This window comes from Bos mutus, chromosome 12 (assembly GCF_027580195.1).
Source record: "Bos mutus isolate GX-2022 chromosome 12, NWIPB_WYAK_1.1, whole genome shotgun sequence".
In the NCBI taxonomy this organism is placed as follows: Eukaryota; Metazoa; Chordata; class Mammalia; order Artiodactyla; family Bovidae; genus Bos; species Bos mutus.
In genome coordinates, this window is record NC_091628.1 from 32,322,761 (window position 1) to 32,343,850 (window position 21,090).

At 45.5% G+C, this 21,090-nt stretch overlaps 2 protein-coding genes across 8 annotated transcripts in view; one reads left to right on the top strand and one right to left on the bottom strand.

Annotated features, from left to right (window-relative positions):
• Positions 1-7,986: 7,986 nt before the first annotated feature.
• MTIF3 (mitochondrial translational initiation factor 3) lies at positions 7,987-20,988 on the top strand. 7 transcript variants are annotated; one of them, XM_070380488.1, is made up of 7 exons: positions 7,987-8,138; positions 10,981-11,145; positions 12,959-13,032; positions 14,721-14,794; positions 17,334-17,779; positions 18,951-19,108; positions 20,042-20,988. In XM_070380488.1, exons 3-7 carry the CDS (start codon positions 13,009-13,011, stop codon positions 20,258-20,260), a joined length of 921 nt encoding a protein of 306 aa, XP_070236589.1. In that variant the 5' UTR covers positions 7,987-8,138; positions 10,981-11,145; positions 12,959-13,008; the 3' UTR covers positions 20,261-20,988. The 7 variants fall into 7 exon arrangements, with proteins under 7 accessions (XP_070236589.1, XP_014335747.2, XP_070236592.1 ...); XM_070380491.1 differs by lacking the exon at positions 7,987-8,138 and adding an exon at positions 8,425-8,552; XM_070380489.1 differs by lacking the exon at positions 7,987-8,138 and adding an exon at positions 8,559-8,790.
• GTF3A (general transcription factor IIIA) overlaps positions 20,215-21,090 on the bottom strand; it is a 49,513-nt gene continuing 48,637 nt past the window's right edge. Inside the window, exon 10 of the mRNA XM_070380821.1 lies at positions 20,215-20,500. Coding sequence (XP_070236922.1) covers positions 20,348-20,500 — 153 coding nt within the window. The 3' untranslated portion in view covers positions 20,215-20,347. The remainder of the gene's footprint in view (positions 20,501-21,090) is intronic.

Here is a 21,090-nt window from a genome sequence, read left to right on the forward strand (position 1 = left end):
TCATATACACCACCATATGGAGACGTGTATTCATAGCAAGACTGCCATTCTTTTTCATTATTATTTTAAACTTTTTATTTTGTATCAGGGTATAGCTGATTAACAATGTTGTGACAGTTTCAAGTCGACAGTGAAGGGACTCAACCACACACAGACATGTATCCATTCTCCCACAAACTCCCTTCCCATCCAGGCTGCCACACAACATGAAGCAGAGCTCCCTGTGCTATACAGTAGAACCTTGTTGGTCATCCATTTCAGATATAGCACTGTGTACATGTCCATCCCAAACTCCTTAACTATCCTTCCCGCTGGCAGCCATAAGTTCATTCTCTAAGTCTTCGAGTCTCTTTCTATTTTGTACATTCATTTGTATCAGTTCTTTTTAGATCCCACATATAAGAGATGTCATACGATATTTCTCCTCCTCTGACTTCACTCTGTATGACCATCTCTAGGTCCATCCACGTTGCTGCAAATGGCATTATTTCATCCTTTTTTAATGGTTGAGGATACTCCCATTCTTGAGAACAATATTCATTATACCATGTGTCAGAAAGCAGTAAAGTCTGTAATCGATTCTATAAAACACTTTTATTCAAAATGTTAGGAAGTTTTGTGTTCACTTGAGAGGTACGCTTAGGTATCTGGAAGATTAACATCTCTTATACAAAGAATTTCATTTCCAAAATAATAATTAAATGAGTCCTCACCAAACTGGAAATCGTTATGCTGTCAAATATATGCATTTGTTGTTGTTGTTGTTGTTCAGTCGCTTAGTTGTGTCTGACTCTTTGCAGGCTCATGGACTGCAGCATGCCTGCATTCCCTATCCTTCACCATCTCCTGAAGCTTGCTCAAACTCATGTCCATCGAGTCAGTGATGCCATCCAACCATCTCATCTTCTCATCCCTTCTCTTCCTACCTTCTATCTTTCCCAGCATCAGGGTCTTTTCCAATGAGTCAGCTCTTTGCATCAGATGGCCAAAGTATTGGAGCTTCATCTTTAGCATCAGTCCTTCCAATGCATATTCCAGGGTTGATTTCCTTTAGAATTAACTGGTTTGGTCTCCTTGCAGTCCAAGGGACTCTCATGAGTCTTCTCTAGCACCACAGTTTGAAAGCATCAGTTCTTCAGTGCTCTGCCTTCTTTCTGGTCCAACTCTCACATAAGTATACAACTACTGGAAAAACCATAGCTTTGACAATATGGACCTTTGGTAAAGTGATGTCTCTGCTCTTTAATATGCTGTCTAGTTTGGTCATAGCTTTTCTTCCAAGGATCAAGTGTCTTTTAATTTCATGGCTGCATTTACAGGACAGCAGTTGGATGTACAGGTCACATTTACCCTGCTCAACATACAATAGAAAGCACAGCTCTATAGACCCAAGCTCAGCATTTTAAAACTCCAGCTAAATAAATGTATGAAACCCATTCCAAGAGAGTCCAGCCTCTTACATATGGTAGAAATGCAGCTAAATAATACACAAGGCCTTGTGTGATATAGGACATTCAACGTCAGCCCTGGGTAATCATACCTATTGAACAGTGTGGGTTTCCCATTGAGAAGCTAGAGTTTACATGACTCTCCTTTGAAAGACTAATTTCCACAACATTTCCATCCTTGAATAGAAAACATGGACTAACAGAATGACAGGAACATAGAGCGCATGTACAGAAATCTGTGGCCATCTCTTTTGCTCACAAAGAGATACAATGAACAATACCATGCTCTAAATTTAAAGAAATACACATATGAAAAGATAAGTGGAGGTGTCTTTGGTAATTTTGAATAAAAACTTGGAAAACTATCCCAGAATGGCTGAAAGCAAAATACAAAGAAAGTTCTAGAAATCTGAGCCTCTGTATCTGACTGCCAAAGTAGTCCCCCATTTCCAATAGAGATTTTTTTTTTTAAACATCCCTCACAGATTATTTTTGACTCAGCCAAGCAGGGAGTCTATTTTAAAGCTCCCAATTTGAAAGTCATGGAAGCTTTATAAAGTTCTCCACCTGCATCTCTTTTTAGGAACAGACCATTATCCTCTAAAAGGATGAAAACCTCTAGCATATAAAAACTTTGTTAAGCTGTCACTATCAATAGGATAAAAAAAAAAATAACAGTTGACAAAGAAGAAACAAATTGCATCTTCGAATCAGTTTTCTTAAAGCTGTTGTTAAAAGCTATAACCTCCAACGTTAACTAAATTTAAACCCCCTCTGACCTTCGTTGTGGCCCTTAACCTTTTCTTTCTTCTGCTTCCTGTGGCCGCTGCAGAAAACTGGCACAGGCCTTGGAAAAGCGTTCTCTGCAGCACACAAAGGCCCAGCTTTCCTGCTCCCCCGCCAGGAGGCCCCAGATCAACCGAGGGGTCAGCACCTGTGCAGAGAAGCAGGTGACAGTGGCCTAGAGCAAGCTGTAAGAGTGTCTGCCCTTCAAAGATCGCGCTGCAGCGTCAGGCATTCAAGCCACTAAAGTTCAGGTTTTCTTTGTGAACACAGACTTTAAACAAATTCATCTATTGCTGTTCAACTGACTGTAAAATTGGTAGTTTTACTGTTGCAAAAAAAGAAAGAAAAGAAGAAAAACTGAGAGCTTTCATTTCCACTTTGCTAAGGTCATGGATACATCCCAGGCTGCCAGCAAATCACCCTTTAAAATCTTTGCAACTGAACAACTTGCAGGGGAGAAAGCAGCCAATGACAGAAACGCACAGTGGGACTGTACGTGTTCCTCCCTGCAGTGAACAGATCAAACTCCGCAGCCGAGGACTGTCCAAGATGGAATGATCCATTTTTAATTCCATGTCCCTCAAAGATGGGAAGTGGCAGGAGCACAAGTTTGTTTCACCACTAACATTATATTTGCTGTTAGCCCTGACTTCTTTAAGCAGCCTTGTAACTAGAAGATCTCATGTGAGTGTTTAAACACATCAGTGGATTTTATCACAGAGAATACTCATGACTTGGTCCTGCTTTAGGCTGACTTCACAGTACAAGACAACGCACGTTTCTTAAGGTTTTCTGCACCAGCTCTTCGTGTTTCTACACGACGTCTCATGATGGTAACAGAAATTATTTTCATCAAGTATTTCAAAATGACCAAAGTTAACTGACTCACTCCTGAATGGAACATCTTTGAAATGGAAGCATATGGCCCTGTTGTTTCTCCAAAGGAGAATTTTGAACTGATTTTCTGCTTTATTTGGTTGCATAACAGGCTTTCTCACAGACAATTAAAGGACCTTTCATATATAAACATGTTTTACTTAGCAGACCTGTTGTTGAGTCCGACTCTGTTGTTGAGTCATGTCTGACTCTGCAACCTCATAGACGCCATGCATGCCAGGCTTCCCTGTCCTTCACCATCTTCCAGAGCTTGCTCAAACTCATGTCCATTGAGTCGGTAATGCCATCCAACCATCTCGTCCATGTATTGGCAGACATGAGAACTTCTTAAAAAATATTCATCACGATTTCATTCATTTGACAAATTTGTTTTGGTCATTCCCAACCACTGTCATGTTTCAATTATTGGTGTTATCACTTTTTTCCCTTGACCACATCACACAGCTGTGGAATCTTAGTTCCTGGACCAGGGATCGAGCCAGTGCCCTCTGCAGTGAAAGTGCAGAGTCTTAATCACTGGATCGCCAGGGAAGTCCGGTGCCATCACTTCCAATAAGAGAAACGATTAATCTGGAATATAATGTTATGGGAAACTTTTCACGTGGTAAAGAAATTTATTCTGAATCTAATAATAGTTTAAGAGTATGTGAAAGGTTTTGACGTAGATGTGGTCACCAGATGGTGCAGCTCTTCTGAGGAACCAGCAGAAGTAGCTGCCGGATGGATTTAGGTTCGTAAAGGAGGAGTCCCTGAGCCCCTTAAAACACTGAGATGAGCTCCTGACGGAGGGCTGGGTCTCCTTGCCTGGGTTTTGGTGCTCTGTTTTTTAAGTGTCTAGCTGATTACATGTTCAGAATGGATTCATCGCAGTCCTGCCTGGGGATAATGGTAGAGATGCCATAAGAAGGCTTCCAGCTTTCAGGTGTTAAGAGCTGAGGTTTTGAAGTCACACTTTTGTCAGCCAAAGTCCCGAGCATGCCGTGCTTTCTCTGCCCCTTTCCACAAGTTTGTAAACACATGCTCAAGAGAGCAGAGCACGGCTCTTCTCCGTTACTAAATGGCTCCGAGATGAGACAGTGGCTGCCATTCAAGTCAACACTCTCCCTGGACTCAGTCTGCACTGTACAGGTTCTTGTACGTAATAGACTCCCGTTCTTTTGTTTTAGCAAAACGGTTCTGATGGGAGTTTACAATCTAATGAATGGCGGAAAGAGGGTATATAAACTACCTACAATCCATTAATAGCTACTTGTTGAAGAATAGGCTGAGTGACCCCAGACCAGCTTTGCCACATCCACATAACTTCAAACTAAACACAGGACTATTATCAGACTAGCTTCTTAATTTGTTGCAGTCACTGGGGCATCATGAAGATACAGCTTACAGTTAATAACTTTTGATGAAGTCACAGAGTAAAGACTCCTGAACCTCAACGACCGGGGCTAAGCAACTGTCTCCCACGCCTCCCTCTGCATCACGGGGGAAGAGAGCGGACTCCGAAAGCTAACAGGCAAGGAGAGGGACAGAATTGTTTCCTTTAATCCTTCCTCAGGGCAAAAACACCAATATCTGCAGTATGTGAGGAAATGTGCCATTCAGGGACCAACCAGGAAATAACGTGGAAATTACGCTGTGGTGGAAAATGTAGGAATTTTAGTCACCAGGATGTGAGTCATATTATGGAGTTACAATTTTACATTCTGGGTTTTGTAGGGTTTTTTTGGTGAATTATAGGTAGAGACAATAACATTTGGGAAAGCTCTCTATACTGAGAACCCTCTTCCATGCACATATCAAATCAGACAGCTTCCAAGGGCTTTGTGGCCTAGTCACATGACATGCCCAAACCAAGGAGGGAGCCTTAGCAGGCAGAGGCCATAAATACAGGGAGGGGTCCTGAAAAAGCCAGCTGCCCGCTCTACTTTCGTTAGTCAAGGGTCTTTAAAGTCGGCCCCCAGTGGGGCTGAGTCCAAAACTCTCAATGGTTCTTTGAAAGCTGTCTGGTCCCATTTCAGCTGAGGTCAAAGCAGAGTTCAGAAGAGATAAAAAGAGCCTGTTTCTCTCTCTGAGGGCATGTCTGTGACACCCACCCTTTCTGCTCATCTCCTTCCAGGAGCACTAACGTCTGTCTCTTGAAGTTGAGACACCTGACGCCGGCTGTCTAGAAAACTCCTCAAAGCATCCACTCTGGCTACATGTACTTCAGAGGGGCTGCAAAAGGGGTGCTGACAGGAAGCTCCAGTTACTGATGACGACTTGGTCATAATCTCACCAAACTGTTAAGTCCTGAGTTTGGGTATTAAACTCTTCATTCAGTTCCACACATTTCACTTAGTATCTTCACAGACTTGAACCCCACTGCTTCACTCTTTTCATAAAAGACATTCAGCATTGAGAACACCAACTCTCACACTGGGCTGCCTGGGTGGATTTTTTTTTTTTTTTTGAGTCTATTAGCTGCCAGACTTTGGGCAAACCATTAATACTTACCTTCTTCAGGCTTCGTTCCACCATTTGTGAAATGGGGTAATCGGCTTTTCCTGAAGATTAGACGACTTGATCCCCATTCCAGTATTCTTGACTGGAAAATCCCATGGATGGAGGAGCCTGGTAGGCTGCAGTCCATGGGGTCGCTAAGAGTCAGACACGACTGAGCGACTTCACTTTCACTTTTCACTTTCGTGCGTTGGAGAAAGAAATGGCAACCCACTCCAGTGTTCTTGCCTGGAGAATCCCAGGGACGAAGGAGCCTGGTGAGCTGCCGTCTATGGGGTCGCACAGAGTCGGACATGACTGAAGCGACTTAGCAGCAGCAGCAGCAGCAGATGACTTGATAGAAGGAAAGCATGGAGCATAGTAGTCAGCACCCACTATTTCCCAAGTTTTGTGCTGGTCACTCCATTCCCAGACTTATACTAAGTAACCACGTTGTCATTAAAGAATATTCCTGGTAAAATGAAACTGAAATTTTAACTCTTCAAAAAGGTCAACATGCAAATACTAACCATCAGCTTTTGAGGCAGACAGTTTTTCCTGGGTTTACCACTTCATTGTTCATATTCACTTTCTGGGCCAGACCCCATGGATTTGATGAGCAAACAAAAAATTAGCTCATTGCTCTCAAGGAGCTATTCAAGACTGACCTAGTTTCCTCATCTGTGATCAAAGAGGTAATGCTTGAGGAGCTATTTAATGAGAATAAAGCGATGCATCCTGCTGGATTACAAGTACCCTAAAGAAGTCACAGGCTCTGAAATAAACCAGAGGATTCTCTACCTAGGTGGGCTCAGAGAGCTCCAGCCAGGTATTCCCACTGCCACTGAGGACTTTCCTATGGAGAAGAGGCCAAAGGGGCAGGCCTGGCCAGGCGGGCTGCAGGTTTGTGGACCCCAAAGCCAGTGAGGGAAGAGACCAGGTACATGACCCCTCCAGGCTAGAGCTGTCCCTGGAGCCAGCACATGCCATGCACCTGCCATGAGCGTGTCCCCTTGGTTACACGCTGACCACTCTGAGCTCTCCTGGGTGGCGGGCCATGTGGGCCTTCCCCACCCAGCCCAGTGCTCTTGCAGGTGGCTAGCGCCCCTAACCTGGGAATCAAGGGAAGCCTCTACTTCCCAAGTCTGCCTGTCCACCTGAACTTTGAGGCAGGGCTCCCATCACAGTAAGCATAAAGTTGTTTACAAAATAGCTTGTTACCATCCTGTCACTGTCACTGACTGCAGCCATGAAATTAAAAGACGCTCGCTCCTTGGAAGAAACGCTATGACCAACCTCAGTTTAGTTCAATTCAGTCACTCAGTCACGTCCGACTCTTTGCGACCCCATGAACTGCAGCACGCCAGGCCTTCCTGTCCATTACCAACTCCCAGAGTCCACCCAAAACCATGTCCATTGAGTTGGTGATGCCATCCAACCATCTCATCCTCTGTCGTCCCCTTCTCCTCCGGCCCTCAATCTTTCCCAGCATCACGGTCTTTTCAAATGAGTCAGCTCTTTCCATCAGGTGGCCAAAGTATTGGAGTTTCAGCTTCAAAATCAGTCCTACCAATGAACACCCAGGACTGGGGAAACAGTGGCTGACTTTATTTTTCTGGGCTCCAAAATCACTGCAGATGGTGATTGCAGCCATGAAATTAAAAGACGCTTACTTCTTGGAAGGAAAGTTATGACCAACCTAGACAGCATATTAAAAATCAGAGACATTACTTTGCCAACAAAGGTCTGTCTAGTCAAAGCTATGGTTTTCTAGTAGTCATGTATGGATGTGAGAGTTGGTCTCTAAAGAAAGCTGAGCGCCGAAGAATTGATGCTTTTGAACTATGGTGTTGGAGAAGACTCTTGAGAGTCCCGTGGACAGCAAGGAGATCAAACCAGTCCATCCTAAAGGAAAGCAGTCCTGAATGTTCATTGGAAGGACTGAGGCTGAAGCTGAAACTCCAAAACTTTGGCCACCTGATGAGAACTGACTCACTGGAAAAGACCCTGATGTTGGGAAAGATAGAAGGCAGGAGGAGAAGTGGATGACAGAGGATGACTGAGTGGATGGACATGAGTTTGAGTAAACTCCGGGAGTTGGTGATGGATAGTGAGCCCTGGTGTGCTGCAGTCCATGGGGTCGCAAAGAGTCGGAGACGACTGAACAACTGGACTGAACTGATTAACCATCCTATCAAAGTAGTATTTTATTAAATAAGAAAGACGTATGCAAGCTGTAAGCCCACTGGGCACGCAGCTACACTGAGGTCGGCGCCAACGTAAGGGATCGAGGGGAAGCGGGCCTCCGATCGCCGCACCACCTGCGGCGGCTGGAGCAAGGGGAGCGGCCAATGCGCGCCCTTTTCTGTCGGAGAACTTGAAGCCGCCAGCCGGAAACGCTCTCCTCCTAACGTCGCCTTCCTTTTAAAGCCGGCGAGGCCCCGCCCACTACGGAAGGCGAACAGGGTCTCACCGGGGAGCCCGCTTGCGGGCTGCTGCCGCCAAACCTCATCAATCGGCGGCTCGGCACAGGTAAACCCAAAGGCCAGGGGCGCTGCGCGAGTGAGGGAACCTGCGGCGGGAACACGGGGTCATAGGGGCGGGCCTGCGGCCTAGCGCTCGGCCGTGTCGTCGTCCTTTTGAAAGGCCAATGCCGCCCACCTCCCGGCGGACTGCAGACGCTGCCGTGCGGCCGCAGTGCGGCCGGGGTGTAAAGTTGACTTAGAGCCCTGGATAGGCCGGGCGCCCGTCCTTCCGGCCCCTACGTCTTCCGTCCGGCCATCATGGCGCACGTACGGGGACACACGCACGCCGGACGTTGCTACGCCCGGCTCTTACTCGGGCGCGCCGCGGCGCGTGGATGGGCGTGGCCATCGCAAGCGCACCTGATTGGTCCGTTCGGCGCGCGTAGCCCCGCCCCTCGGCCCCTGGCTCCGCGCCTGGAAGGTGAGACAGCGCAGACACCTGCATACCCTTGCTCTCCGAGGCCGCCCAAGGAGGAATGCTGGAGGAAAGTCGCCGAACCATCTGGGATTTCTTTTTCTTTTTTTACTCCCTTTTATCATTTACTGGGCTCCCCGGCATAGGGCTCCTTGAAAAAAGTAAAAACATGTTCTTTCTGAATAGCCGCAGTTCCGAGGGCAAGCTGTGAGGTTTTACTGTGCCAGGCGCGGTTCCGGGAAGGGTATGCCACGTGTGTTCCTTGCTTCACAGAACTCACCGTCTAGTGAAGGAATCAGTAATAATCACAAAATTATAATCTTGGAAAGAGAGGTTATACTGTGGGGATACTTGACCGTTGACCTCGAAAAACAAATGCGGGGGGCGGGGCGGGGGCGCTTTCAGGGAAGATCTGGCTTAGGCTTGGAGGTGATCGGAGGAATTCCCTGAGAAAGGCAGCGCTCGGCAGGAAGGGAGTTCCCTAAACAAAGGGGGAAGAGCATTCAAGATAGCAAGGCCAGTGTGGTTTAGGCATAAAGGAAGTTTGGTGTGGAATGAGGCGGGAAGGGCCTTTTGGCCTCCTGAAAGCTGTAGGTCTTTAGTCTGCAGGCAATTTTAAGGTGGGCGGGCACTGCGTGTGGAGCCAGCACGAGCAGTGCAGAGGGGAGGAGTTCAAGGTGCAAGAGCCTAGTTAGGAGACTGATGGTGGGAGGTGTCCTCAGGAGGGTGGTGGCGATGGACATGGAGAGAAGTAGGTGGATTTGATTAGTGTTTGGAAGTAACATTGAGAAGCCTTGGTGTTGGATTAGCTGTGGGAGTGCTGGAGAGCAGACCTGGAAAAGATGCTGGTCTCTGAGATGGGGGTTCTGGAAGGTGAGATGACAGATTAGAAGAATTATATACAGGATTAAGTACATATTTTAGTATTGAGTCTTGAACTCAGGATTTAAAAGCTTTTTTTTAAATGTTTTCTGGATGCTTATTTCAATAAAATAACTAAAAAATAAATTTAAAATTTTATGGCTAAAGAAATGTGGTTAAATAATTAGCCAAGATATTATGTTGGCTTTTTCCAGTGTTTGTAGTCACTATTCTAGCTCTTAAACAGCCCATCTCGGTATGGAGAATACTTTGTGCAAAACCAGAGCCAGCAGACAGCAACCTGCAGGCCTGGGGTCTGCAATGCTCAGCCCCTACCAGAGCGGGCACATGGGGAAGGGAGCAGGCTGCAGGCAGAAGGACTTAGTGAAACTCCTTTGGAAGGCGTGACAGAGGCTTCTTAAAAGTCATCAGAATTGGAAAAATTAATTTCATAAATATTTTAGTCCACTAGAATCCATGTAACTTTTGTTCCAATCTCCTAGGAAATAATAGATATCAATATACAATATCAGCTATGTAGGAAAGAAAAGCAGTGAGTGAACAAGTAAATAGAAGTTATCTTCATCTCGTCAGTTGATAGGAGTTTGGTTACAGAGGTGTTGTCAAATTATATGCTTAAGACTTGTACATGTCATTGTTTGTAAATTTTGTCTCAAAATGATGAGTTGTAAACAAATACTGAACTCTAGGTAATGATATGCATGCTGAAGTATTTGAGGGTGAAGTGTAGCAGTGTCTGCAGCTTACTTTGAAATGTATCAAAACATAATAAAATGGATGGAAAAAGGAGTAAATATACATATACCAAGGAGAGCAATAGTGGAATCTAGGTGAATGAGTATTGGGGTGTTGACTATATAATATTTTAACTTTTCTGAATATTTAAGCATTTTCTTAATGAAAGTTGGGGAAAGTTGCCTTATAATAGGGAAGCGCCACTGTATTCCAGTTAATCATTAAAGAGATGTTGCCTGCAAGCTTAAATTACACAGTGGTCCATCTTTAGAAACCCTGCCTCCCAGGTGAAGCTCAAATACCTTTGTTTAGGTCGCAGAAAACACCTTGTCCAGTCCCACCTCTGAATGGCTGCAAGGAGGAAGAAATTAACATATCCCCTCTGGAGTCTGGCTGGAACCTGACTTTACCCCTTTCCCTTTTCATGTAAAAGAAGTCAGAATTCTAACTCAGGGAAGTAGGTTCTTTGGGACACAAGTCCATCATCTTCTCAGTCTGCTGGCTTTCAGTCACCATTCCTCATCCCAACAACTCGTCTGTCGATTTGTTGGTCTGTCGTGTGGTGAGCAGTACAAGCTTAAACTTGGTAATAGTCCTCAAAGAATGTGATTCCTTTGAGACAACTGAAGACTGGTGTGACAGTGTGAAGGACGCAGCCCTACAGGCAGCACAAGGAAGTGCCACACATTTCAGGACTGCCCACTTTATGGCTAAATGTTTACATTCCAGTTCTTATGGAATATATGTATCAAACACAATTCCCCTGTTGTGTACATCTGGAATAATGTAACTTGACATTTTTTCTTATATCATCTAGGACAGTCAGGGATGATGCAGAAGAACCCCAGGAAGTGGAGTGAGGACAGAAAGTAGCAGGAGCTGCAGAAGAGGAGCCACGACCAGAGGAGATGGGCTCTGGGGATACCTGTCAGTCTGTTCCAGTGCTCAGAGGATGTGGAGTTTTTCAGTGATCCCGTCTCAAGTAAGTAAAGAACAACAGCGAAAAGCCCTCTGTTTCTCTCTAGAATGTGGAGTTAGCTACTCAATTAAAACTACCAGTAGATGCAGCTGATACAGCACAGCATGGTTTCAGTAAGGTCTGAATAAATACAAAATCAGAAATGGATATCTCATACTATCAAATTGTGCATTTTAAGTAACTGGCTTTAAGGTAACTGGCTCTTAAAATATTTTTGGATGTCTCAGAAACGATAGTTGTGGGAGTGACCAAGTGTACCAGTATTGTCATAAGAACATAAGCATTTTCATTTTGATAGATCTGATTCATTCAGGCTGTTATATGTTTGACAAAGACATCTCATCAGAGAAACGGGCTTCCTATTTTGCATCAGTCTTGAAAGGTTAAGGGTAGCCCAAGACATCTCAGCGTAAGTTACTTGAATCCACCTACACTGTAATGCTTTATTACTCACTTTCTTATGCCATCTTTTTCTGGGGGTCCTAACCCTGGAGCTATTAACTAGGAGAGGGGTGAGGACACATCGTGTGTTCTGAAAAAGCATCCCCAGATGATGCAGGTGGGCCCCCAGCTTCTGAGAGCCCTTCTCCAAAATACTAGCTTTTAGCTACTTCTTACATTAGCTTTTAGCTACTTCGGTTAGCAGAAAATTGTACACATTCTACTTTAAACTGAAATCATCACCATTTACCAGGTAAGGCACTTTTGGACTTGATCTGATGAAAACCAGATGGAGAAAGAAAGGCAATTTGCAATTAAAAAAAAAAAAGTCAGACCATTAAGTTTGTAAAGTTCCTTAGACATAGGCTCTGCTTAAACATAGACTTACAGCTAATGAAAGAAATATTTGTTAAGGATACATAAAGTCAGAGTGCCAGTTTATTAAATTACAGTAAATATACAATTACACAGACTGGAATAGTCATATTGGCATGACTAGTGAATTTTTTCCTCCCTGTAGGTTGTTGATTCTTTCTAAAATGAACTTTTTAATTATGAAAAAAAATTTTAAACATAGAAAAGTTGAAAGACTAACAACTAAGCACTCATACAAGCATAATCGAGCTTCTGCAGATGTTGTCATAATCACATTTGCTGCTGAACCATTTCAGAGTAAGTAAGCAGATGTCATGACTAACTCCCTAAGATTTCCTAAGAATGCCATTTTCATGGCTGAGAAAATAGTACTTTTCTGATAGAGTCTAATCCATCATGAATCTAGGCCATATGTAGTTCTTCCTCCCTTATCCCCATGTGTCTTTTTAATTGCTTCTTTTTCAGTCATTGAATTTTATGATTATGTCTCCTTAGTCTTTTAATTCAAGTTTCCAGTGACACTGATTTTTTTGTAAGGCTTGAAGCCAGAAGTCTTGTCTCATAGTCTGGATTTGTCAGTGGTTTCCTTGTTGTGTCATCTGATTTGTTCCTCTCAGAGTCTGGCCCTTACATCCTTGAAAACCAGGAGGCTTGATGCTGTTCCGGTTCAGCCTTTTTGGGCAGGCCTGTTTCACAGAAGGATCACCCATCCCACGAAAAGACAAGTGTTAGGGTGTCAGAGTGCTGAGTCTGACCCGTTATGGGGTGACAGCTGGAGCATGTGTTTCCTGCTTCCATTTGGAAGTGTACCTTGGGTCACCCTTTGGCACCCCATGAACTCCTTATTTCCTTATCAGCCTTTTACCTAATGATGTTTGCAACCATCTAGGCCTGAACAAAGAGTCAGACATGACTTAGAAACTGAACAAGCCTGAATCAGTGGTCTGCTTGGAGTTGGGAAAATGGTGGTTTTCAATTAACTTTTACTTTTCTTCTCCAGATATTAGCTGGCATTCTCCTCTAAAGAACACTTTTCTTCATCAACTGGGGATGATTATAGTTCTTCCTAAAAAGGTAGGATAAATACTTAGTTCTTTTTCTTTAATGACCAATTTCCAAAGTAAGGAGTCAGGGTATTAGTCACGTAGAGTTGTGGCAAACTGTCTTTCTTTTTCATGGATTTTTGCATGGTTGGTATGTTGAAATTAATTTCAGTCACTGATGTGTAAATGATCACACATTTGGCCAGTGAGAGTCTCTTCATGCAATCAAGTTGTAAATGAAACATAAACAGAATGATAACCACCAGGGACATCTGAAGCCTGGATATTTGATGATGTAGAGGAATGATTATTAGTTGGGATGTGTACTGTTGTTATTCAGAAGATAAGCAAGTCCTCAGCTCTTAGAGGTGATGTACTCAATTGGCTATTGATGAGACGGGATTTACTGTGAAGTCGTTACTGGATGTTGGGGTCCAGGGAGCAGTTGTTGGTGGAGAGGAAGCACGTTGGCTGGCGTGCTGAGAGTCAGGGAGCTGAGCGATGGATGCTTCGGCCTTCCTTTTGCTCTTTCTTCTGTACGTGTTTGAGAATTTTCCTGATTAAAAGTTTCTTAATGACTTGAATTTGTTATTTGTCTCTCACATTTAATATCACAGGTTTTTCCCCCCCTAACTGTATTTATATGTTTATCTATGTAAAGTTTATTTGGAAGAAATTTGTATATCTTCAACTTTGCTGATCTAAAGTCAAAATTTAGCTAGTATTGAAGCATAACTGCTGTGTAAGTCAGGAAGGTTTAAACCCTTTAAAAATTTGAATAATGGTAAAGACGCTTTCGGAGAAGGCAGTGGCACCCCACTCCAGTACTCTTGCCTGGAAAATCCCATGGACGGAGGAGCCTGGTAGGCTGCAGTCCATGGGGTCCCTAAGAGTCGGACATGACTGACCAACTTCACTTTCCTGCATTGGAGAAGGAAATGGCAACCCACTCCAGTGTTCTTGCCTGGAGAATCCCAGGGACAGCGGAGCCTGGTGGGCTGCCATCTATGGGGTCGCACAGAGTCGGACACAACTGAAGCGACTTAGCGGCGGCAGCAGCAGCAAAGATGCTTTAAAAAAAATAAAGGTAAATATTCTATTTACCTTTTCCTCTTTTGGGAAAGTCTTTTTAAAGCTTTTTAAAAAAACTATGTTTCAGAAACAGTTTTTATTTTGTAAATACATAGAATTTATTAGTATAAAAAATACTTCCTCCTTATAAAAATTAGAGAATGATAATTAGGAAGAATAGGGAAGAGAAAACCACTGTCTTCAGTCTTAGGAAAACTCCAGGTTCTGGAATCCATCTTTTTCCTGTGCCTAGTTTATTTGCTCCCTTGTTCTGTGTAATGGATTGCTGACTGATCACACACGGCATGTGTGCTTTTTCATGATAAATAGAAGTTTTCTCCAGCGTCTTCAGACTTTCCTGCTTTTTTTGCTTTGGGGGCTTCCTCCATGAATAAGTGTCTGATTGTTTGCTGTTGAGCAGTAAGTAGCTCAGCTATTTATTTATTTAATTTTTCATAGTGGTATATATTTAATGGTGTTTTATGATTAGTTATTATAATTTTAAAAAATTTATTTTAATTGGAGGCTAATTACTTTACAATATTGTAGTGGTTTTTGCCATACATCAACACGAATCAGCCATGGGTGTACATGTGCCCCCATCCTGAAGCCCCACCCCCTCACCTCATTCCCCATCCCATCCCTCAGGGTTGTCCCAGTGCACCGGCTTTGAGTGGCTGCTTCATGCATCGAACTTGGACTGGTGATCTAGTTCACATACGGTAATATGTTTCAACACTATTGTCTCAAATCATCTCACCCTTGCCTTCTCCCACAGAGTCCAAAAGTCTGTTCTTTATATCTGTGTTTCTTTTGCTCGCATATAGGGTCATCGTTACCATCTTTCTAAATTCCATATATATGCATTAATACATACTATTGGTGTTTTTCTTTCTGACTTACTTCACTCTGTATAATAGGCTCATTTCATCCACCTCATTAGAACTGATTCAAATGCATTGTTTTTAATGGCTGAGTAATACTCCATTGTGTATATGTACCACAGCTTTCTTATCCATTCATCTGCTGATGAACATCTAGGTTGCTTCCATGTCCTAGCTATTGTAAACATGAGCATTGGGGTACACATGTCTCTTTCAATTCTGGTTTCCTTGGTGTATATGCCCAGTGATGGGATTGCTGGGTCATATGGCAGTTCTATTTCCGGTTTTTTAAAGAATCTCCACACTGTTCTCCATAGTGACTATACCCGTTTGCATTCCCACCAACAGTGTAAGAGGGTTCTTTTCTCCACTCCCTCTCCAGCATTTATTGTTTGTAGACTTTTTGATGTGGCTCAGCTATTTAAACCCAGTTTCAGTCCAATCCTGGGGCCTCTGCAGCATCTGCAGGTGGGGTCCTTCTGCATGACTCCAGGCGCCTCATTCACCGTGGATGAAACATCACAGGTCTCATGGAGGGTGGTGGACATTTGAAATGCCAGCTAGGAACTGTTTCCTTCTTTGGTAAAGCATGGGTCATTTTATTCAAGGTTTACTCATAAGTCTGACTATTTTCTGATGGTACTATAGAAGATCGTCAGAAGAAGCTGATGCAGTGATATGATCGAATACTCCTGGGAAAAAAGACCCTAGGTTTTGAATAAAGGAAGAAGATATAAGGAGGAAAGTTGAGCATTTCTAGAATAGACAGATACCACACTTAGCAGCCTTCTGTGTGGCGGGTGGGGTGATGCACCTGAAGACCCGGGATAATGCCTGCGGATACTGCCTCCCTCCTGACCGTCTCCTTTGACTCACACATTCATTCAGCACGTATGGCCAGTCCTCCGTGTCCACCAGTTCTGCATCCATGGATGCAACCAACCATGACTGAAAATACTCAGGGAAAAAAAACTCTGGAAAGTTCCAAAAAGCAAGACTGATTTGCTATGCCAGGCAGCTATTGACATATCATTTCCCCTGTTAGGTTTTGTAAGTAACCTAGAGACGATGTGGTATGTGGAAGGATGTACACAGGTTACATGCAAACACACAGCGTTTTACATGCAGGACTCGAGTGTCCGTGGATTTGGGTGTCTCCGGGGGCCCTGGAATCGGCCCCATGAGGATACTGAGGATGCTGCATGTTCTGGGACAGACTCTAGGCGCTGGGTTAGAACCAGTGGGTCCCTTGCCGTGCTCCTAACCCAGTGGACAGACATGTTTTCTCATGAAGCTTACATTCTACTGAGGGAAGGTCACGAACGTTGTGTGGAGATAAATGTCAGCAGTGGATGCTTTTAAAGGGCAAAGTGATGGGTTTGCAAGGATGGGGTGTGTCATTTACAGAGTGGACGAGAACTGAACGAAGCTGCATTATCTGAGGGAAAGGATCACATAGGGGTGGGGGTGTGTGTGTACGGTGTTTACAAGAACAGCAAGGAGCTGCAAGCTTGGAAGAGTGAGTGGAGGAGGTGGGCTGGGTGCTGTGGCGGAGTGGGGTGGGGTGAGGGAGGGCTCTGGGGTGAGGCGGGGGCCCTGGAGGGCTGTGAGCACAGTGGGGCCGTTGTCTGACGTCCATGCTTTAAGCATGGGTGATGGTCATCAGGGCCAAGGGCAGCTGCAGGAGGCGGTCAGGAGGCTGGGACCTGACCCAGGTGAGAGGTGATCACTGCACTCAGGGGTGGGTGACGGCAAGGGAGGGGGTGGGGAGTGGTTGGGTCCTGGTGGCTTTTAGAGGTGGAACAATGGGATCTGCTGATGAACGGCTAAGAGAAAAAGAAGGGCCAAGGATCACTTAGCTGTCTGGGGATCGCTTAGCTCTGTATCACACATGAAGTGCGTGTGTGATATAGAAACAGGAGGCCTGAGCTGGGGCGGGAGGGCAGGTGGAACTCAGTCCTGCACGTGCTGACCCGAGGGTGCTGCCTGGGTGGAGGGCTTGGGCTTGGGCGGGCAGTTACCTCTGCAGGGATGGCGTTGCAGGGATCGACCTGGGTACCTGAGGGGCAGGGCAGTCAGAGTGCGCACCTCCCGTCACTTCCTGTGCTATTTACTGGTCAACAGTGGGTGTGTGTGGTGGTGACGGCAAGAGGGCTGGGATACACAGCCCAGGAGGATCAAAGTCGGACCAGAGGGAGTCCCAGCCTTACACACCCCGGCAATGCTCGAGCAGGAGACCCGGGAGCGTCCCCAAGAAGCGCTGTCTGAGGCACCGCGTCCTCTCCCTCACCTCTGACCAGCCGCCTCCGTGCGCCACAGCACCAACCCGAAGGAATGAACGGCTGGGTTTTAATGATCTTTTCTCCCTGCTTTATAGGATGGCTGCTCTTTTCCTCAAGAAGTTAACATTACAAACGGTAAAGACTGAGAATTACTGCATTAGAAGATGTTTGGGCAAATACATCTTACAGGGGCCAGCGCCCACACAGCAGCCCCCAAGACCGTCCTGCCTCATTCACGCGAAAGCTTTTAGCACTGAAGACACCCAGGACGAGATGACAAAGAAAAAAAAGAACGAGACGGCTTTCAGTAGCGTTGGGAGAAAAATCAACGAGCGCATCATTCACGTGCTGGATGAGCAGGGCAACGACCTGGGCCACATGCACCGGGCAAACGTGATCAGGCTCATGGCTGAGCGGGACCTGCGGCTGGTGAAGAGGGACGCCAGCGCCGAGCCCCCGCAGTACCAGCTCCTGACGGGCGCACAGATCCACCAGGAGCGGCTGCGGCTCAGAGAGGCAGAGAGGGCCGCACCCAAGCCGGGTAGGTACCCTGCTCTCTGCTCTCATGTCCCTCGGGCTGGCAGATCTGCAGTTTAAATCGGGCATCTGCCAAGTGCCTGTAAACACAGGCGGTGAGTAACGGGAATCCGGTTTTACTGCTGTGTCCAGTGTGTTTTCCATCCACTTACTTCTTTTCCTTTTCTCCTTGCTACTCTGTATCCGTCATCTCTTCCTTTACCCCTGTGCAAAATGAGAGACAGACAAGGCGACCACCGCCAAAACGATGGGCGCTCTTTTCCCCTCTTTTCCCGGTGGCGGGGCCTCCCAGGGCCGGGACCGCAGAGCGCCGCATGGGGTGAGGTGTGGGAGAGGTGGGGACGAGTTCCCAGTCCTGTCCTGGCCTCTCGCCTGCCCTGGGTCCCCTCCTCCTTCTCTCCTCTCATCTCTGAGGGGAGGCAGGCAGTTGATTACAGAGAAGCTCTTCCTAACTCTGAAGTCATCCCCAGAGCATCCCCCATGCCCACTGTGATAGTCAGGGTAGGAACACTCAACGTGTTTTACCATCTTGTCACTTAAACCTTACAGAAGCCGTGAGCTGAATCAAGTGAAGAGGTTTGTTTTTCATGATGGCTAGTAACTGCTGATCACTAGAGGTCAGAATGTGTCGATTCTCTGGACAACACATCTAGCAACAGGGATATTGACTAGAAAACAAAAAATATCCAGAAGAGGCCCGCTGCAGTGCTAAGGGCATCAAACTGCGTCACATTTAAAAAAAGGTGAACAGCCTGAGAAGCTTGGTTCAGAGGTGGCGGAAGGGCTAACAGAGGACTCTAACCAGCCGGTAGGAGCTCTGAGAAGCAAGGAGGTGTATCTTTTTAGAAAAATTATTTTTATTTAAGTTAAAAAAGGATGAAGAAAAAGTACAGTGAACACCACCCAAAATGAAAAAAAAAAAAGTACCTGGTTCTCTTTAAAGGACCATTCCTTTGTTCTTTCATCAAACAATGGTAATGATAAACAGAAGCATTCCCTGTTTAGGTACTCTTACTTGGCAAAAGTGGTATTTCACCTTGTGTCTGTCTCCTCTATTTAACTGGAGGGTGAAACTGTTAAAACCAGGAGGGCCTGTAGCAGCGTAGACCTTAGGACACGCGTGCGATAAACACAGGCCTCACACACTAGCCCCAGATCTCGCTCTTTCAACCTAGGACCCACCCTGACCAAGGAGCTGACTTTTTCTTCAAATATTGGACAACATGATCTGGACACAAAGAGTAAACAGATTCAGCAGTGGATCGAAAAAAAGTACAAAGTCCAGATTACAGTAAAGAAAGGGAGGAGTGCAGACGAGCCCGAGGACAGAATGGTAAGTGAAGACGGGCCTGAGCCACTGCTTGTTTTCTGAACTTACAAATACAGCTGTGGAAAACCTGGAAAACGTAAAGGCAGAGAAAAGTAATAATTCCGCCCAGTCTTGGTGGTAGCTTTCTAATTGGGTTTTCAAAATGCAAAATGTACACACTTTTTTCCCACTGTAGCGTTAAGTACTTCGCCATGTGAGAACACTACTTTCTCACTTAAGGGCTATATACTATTCTACTTCACAGATTGTAGAGGGTCTAACATTTAAATAAGAAAACTAGAGACTGTATGGGTTCATCTTTTTAAGTCCGATTCCTGTTTATAAATGCCTCTGAGAAGCATTCAAGTCAAACTCTTCTAGAACGTGTTAGTTTACAGTCCCAGGATAAGTCTGTGGAGGATCTGTGGATTTCGCTTTTGGAGTTACACAGCAGCAGATAAAGGCAGCATTTACTCCAGTGGTTTTCAGCCCTAGCTCCAGACTAGAATGACCCAGGCCCTGGGCCCAGTCCAGCCCACCCAGAATCTCTAGAACCATGTGTCTTTTTCTGACCACCTCAGTGACTCTGTGAAGGACAGCTGGGACCAGCACCGAGCTGACAACCTAGGGGGATAAGGGGGCCCTGCCAGTGCCCAAACCCACCGCTTTGCACTTTTTGTGAGAGGGTGGTTTGGGTCAAACAGCCTCTCAAGTGTCATGACGGGGGATTCAAAGCTATCAAACCTTTAGTGCGTTGGACTAGTTACATGGAGTTTGTATAACCACCTGGTTATTGTACAGTTTTCAATCAGCTTAACCAGGTCTATACGATTTGACTTAGCAGATCCCTTATATAGCAATTCAAGAATGTTGGCTTTTATGGGTATCAGATAAGCATGAACACTGGAAAGAATCAGAGGTGCTGGTTTTATACTAGCCTTTTGTTTCCTCTTCTAGGAGGAGATGTGTAATCGAATCGTCCAGACCATGTCTGGAATTGCAACCTTCTCATCCCGGCCACAGCCCATCAGAGGAGGCAAGGCTGTGATGTGTGTTCTTCGTCCCTTGAGCAAAAAGGAGGAGGCTGCGTGGAGAGCAGCTCCGGACACCCCAAGAAGAGACGCTCTGAATGGGGGAGACGGGAAGGACGGAGCATCTGGTGTCCTGCCCCAGTGACTTTAATAGACACATGCTTCCAGGGGAGAGAGCTGCACTGGCTGGTCTGTGGTCCTCCACACAGCGCAGGCGGGTGTGCAGCTGCGGTCAGCATGGCGACGTGGAGAGTGCGTGGCCTTCCATGCAGCTCAGCGGCTCCCCATTCCTGGGCAAAGGCACAGCCTGGCCCTGTGTCCTCTTAGGAGGGACGTACCCACTGAGCCGGGAGGCCAGGCTCCGCTTCCCACGAGACGGCCTCACCTTAGGGAATAAGGAAGACAGAGCCAGTCAGGCCTCATGTCTACAGGTTCTGCAGCTGGGTCAACCAACAGCCCATCCAAAGTGTTTTTAAAAAAGGAAAAATTCAGAAAGTTCCAAAAGGCACAAAGTTTGAATTTGCCGTGTGCTGACAACAATTTACACAGCATTTCCATTGTATTAGGTATCATAAGTAACGTAGAGATAATTCATGGTACACAGGAGGATGTGCGGAGGTTACATGCAAATACAGATGGCCCTGGAACTCAGGGGTAGGAGGGGAGGGGGTTAGGCACATGGACACGAGCACAGTAGGAAATCTACATATACTCAAGCACCTGCGGACTCTGGTATCCTGGGGGGTCCCAGAGCCAACTCCCCATGGATACCAAGGGATGACTAACTTTAATTCCAAATCAAAACTATCAGAATCGTATGTCTGTCGGGTATGCAACTGCTGCAGCATACAATAAAACTGTCGTAAATAAGGACGTGAACTCCACGTAATTGCCTTCGATAGGCGTACAGACTCACAAACTAATAAGTAGTTGAAAATATGCCAAATAGCATATTTAGCATCTGGTTTAAGCAAT

Excerpts from the sequence above, each read along its gene's own strand:
- MTIF3 (XM_070380488.1), top strand. The coding sequence starts at position 13,009 with ATGATTATAGTTCTTCCTAAAAAG. Across the intron at positions 13,033-14,720 it reads TTATAGTTCTTCCTAAAAAG|GGTTGTCCCAGTGCACCGGC; the intron begins GTAGGATAAATA and ends CCCATCCCTCAG. Across the intron at positions 14,795-17,333 it reads GGTGATCTAGTTCACATACG|GATGGCTGCTCTTTTCCTCA; the intron begins GTAATATGTTTC and ends CCTGCTTTATAG.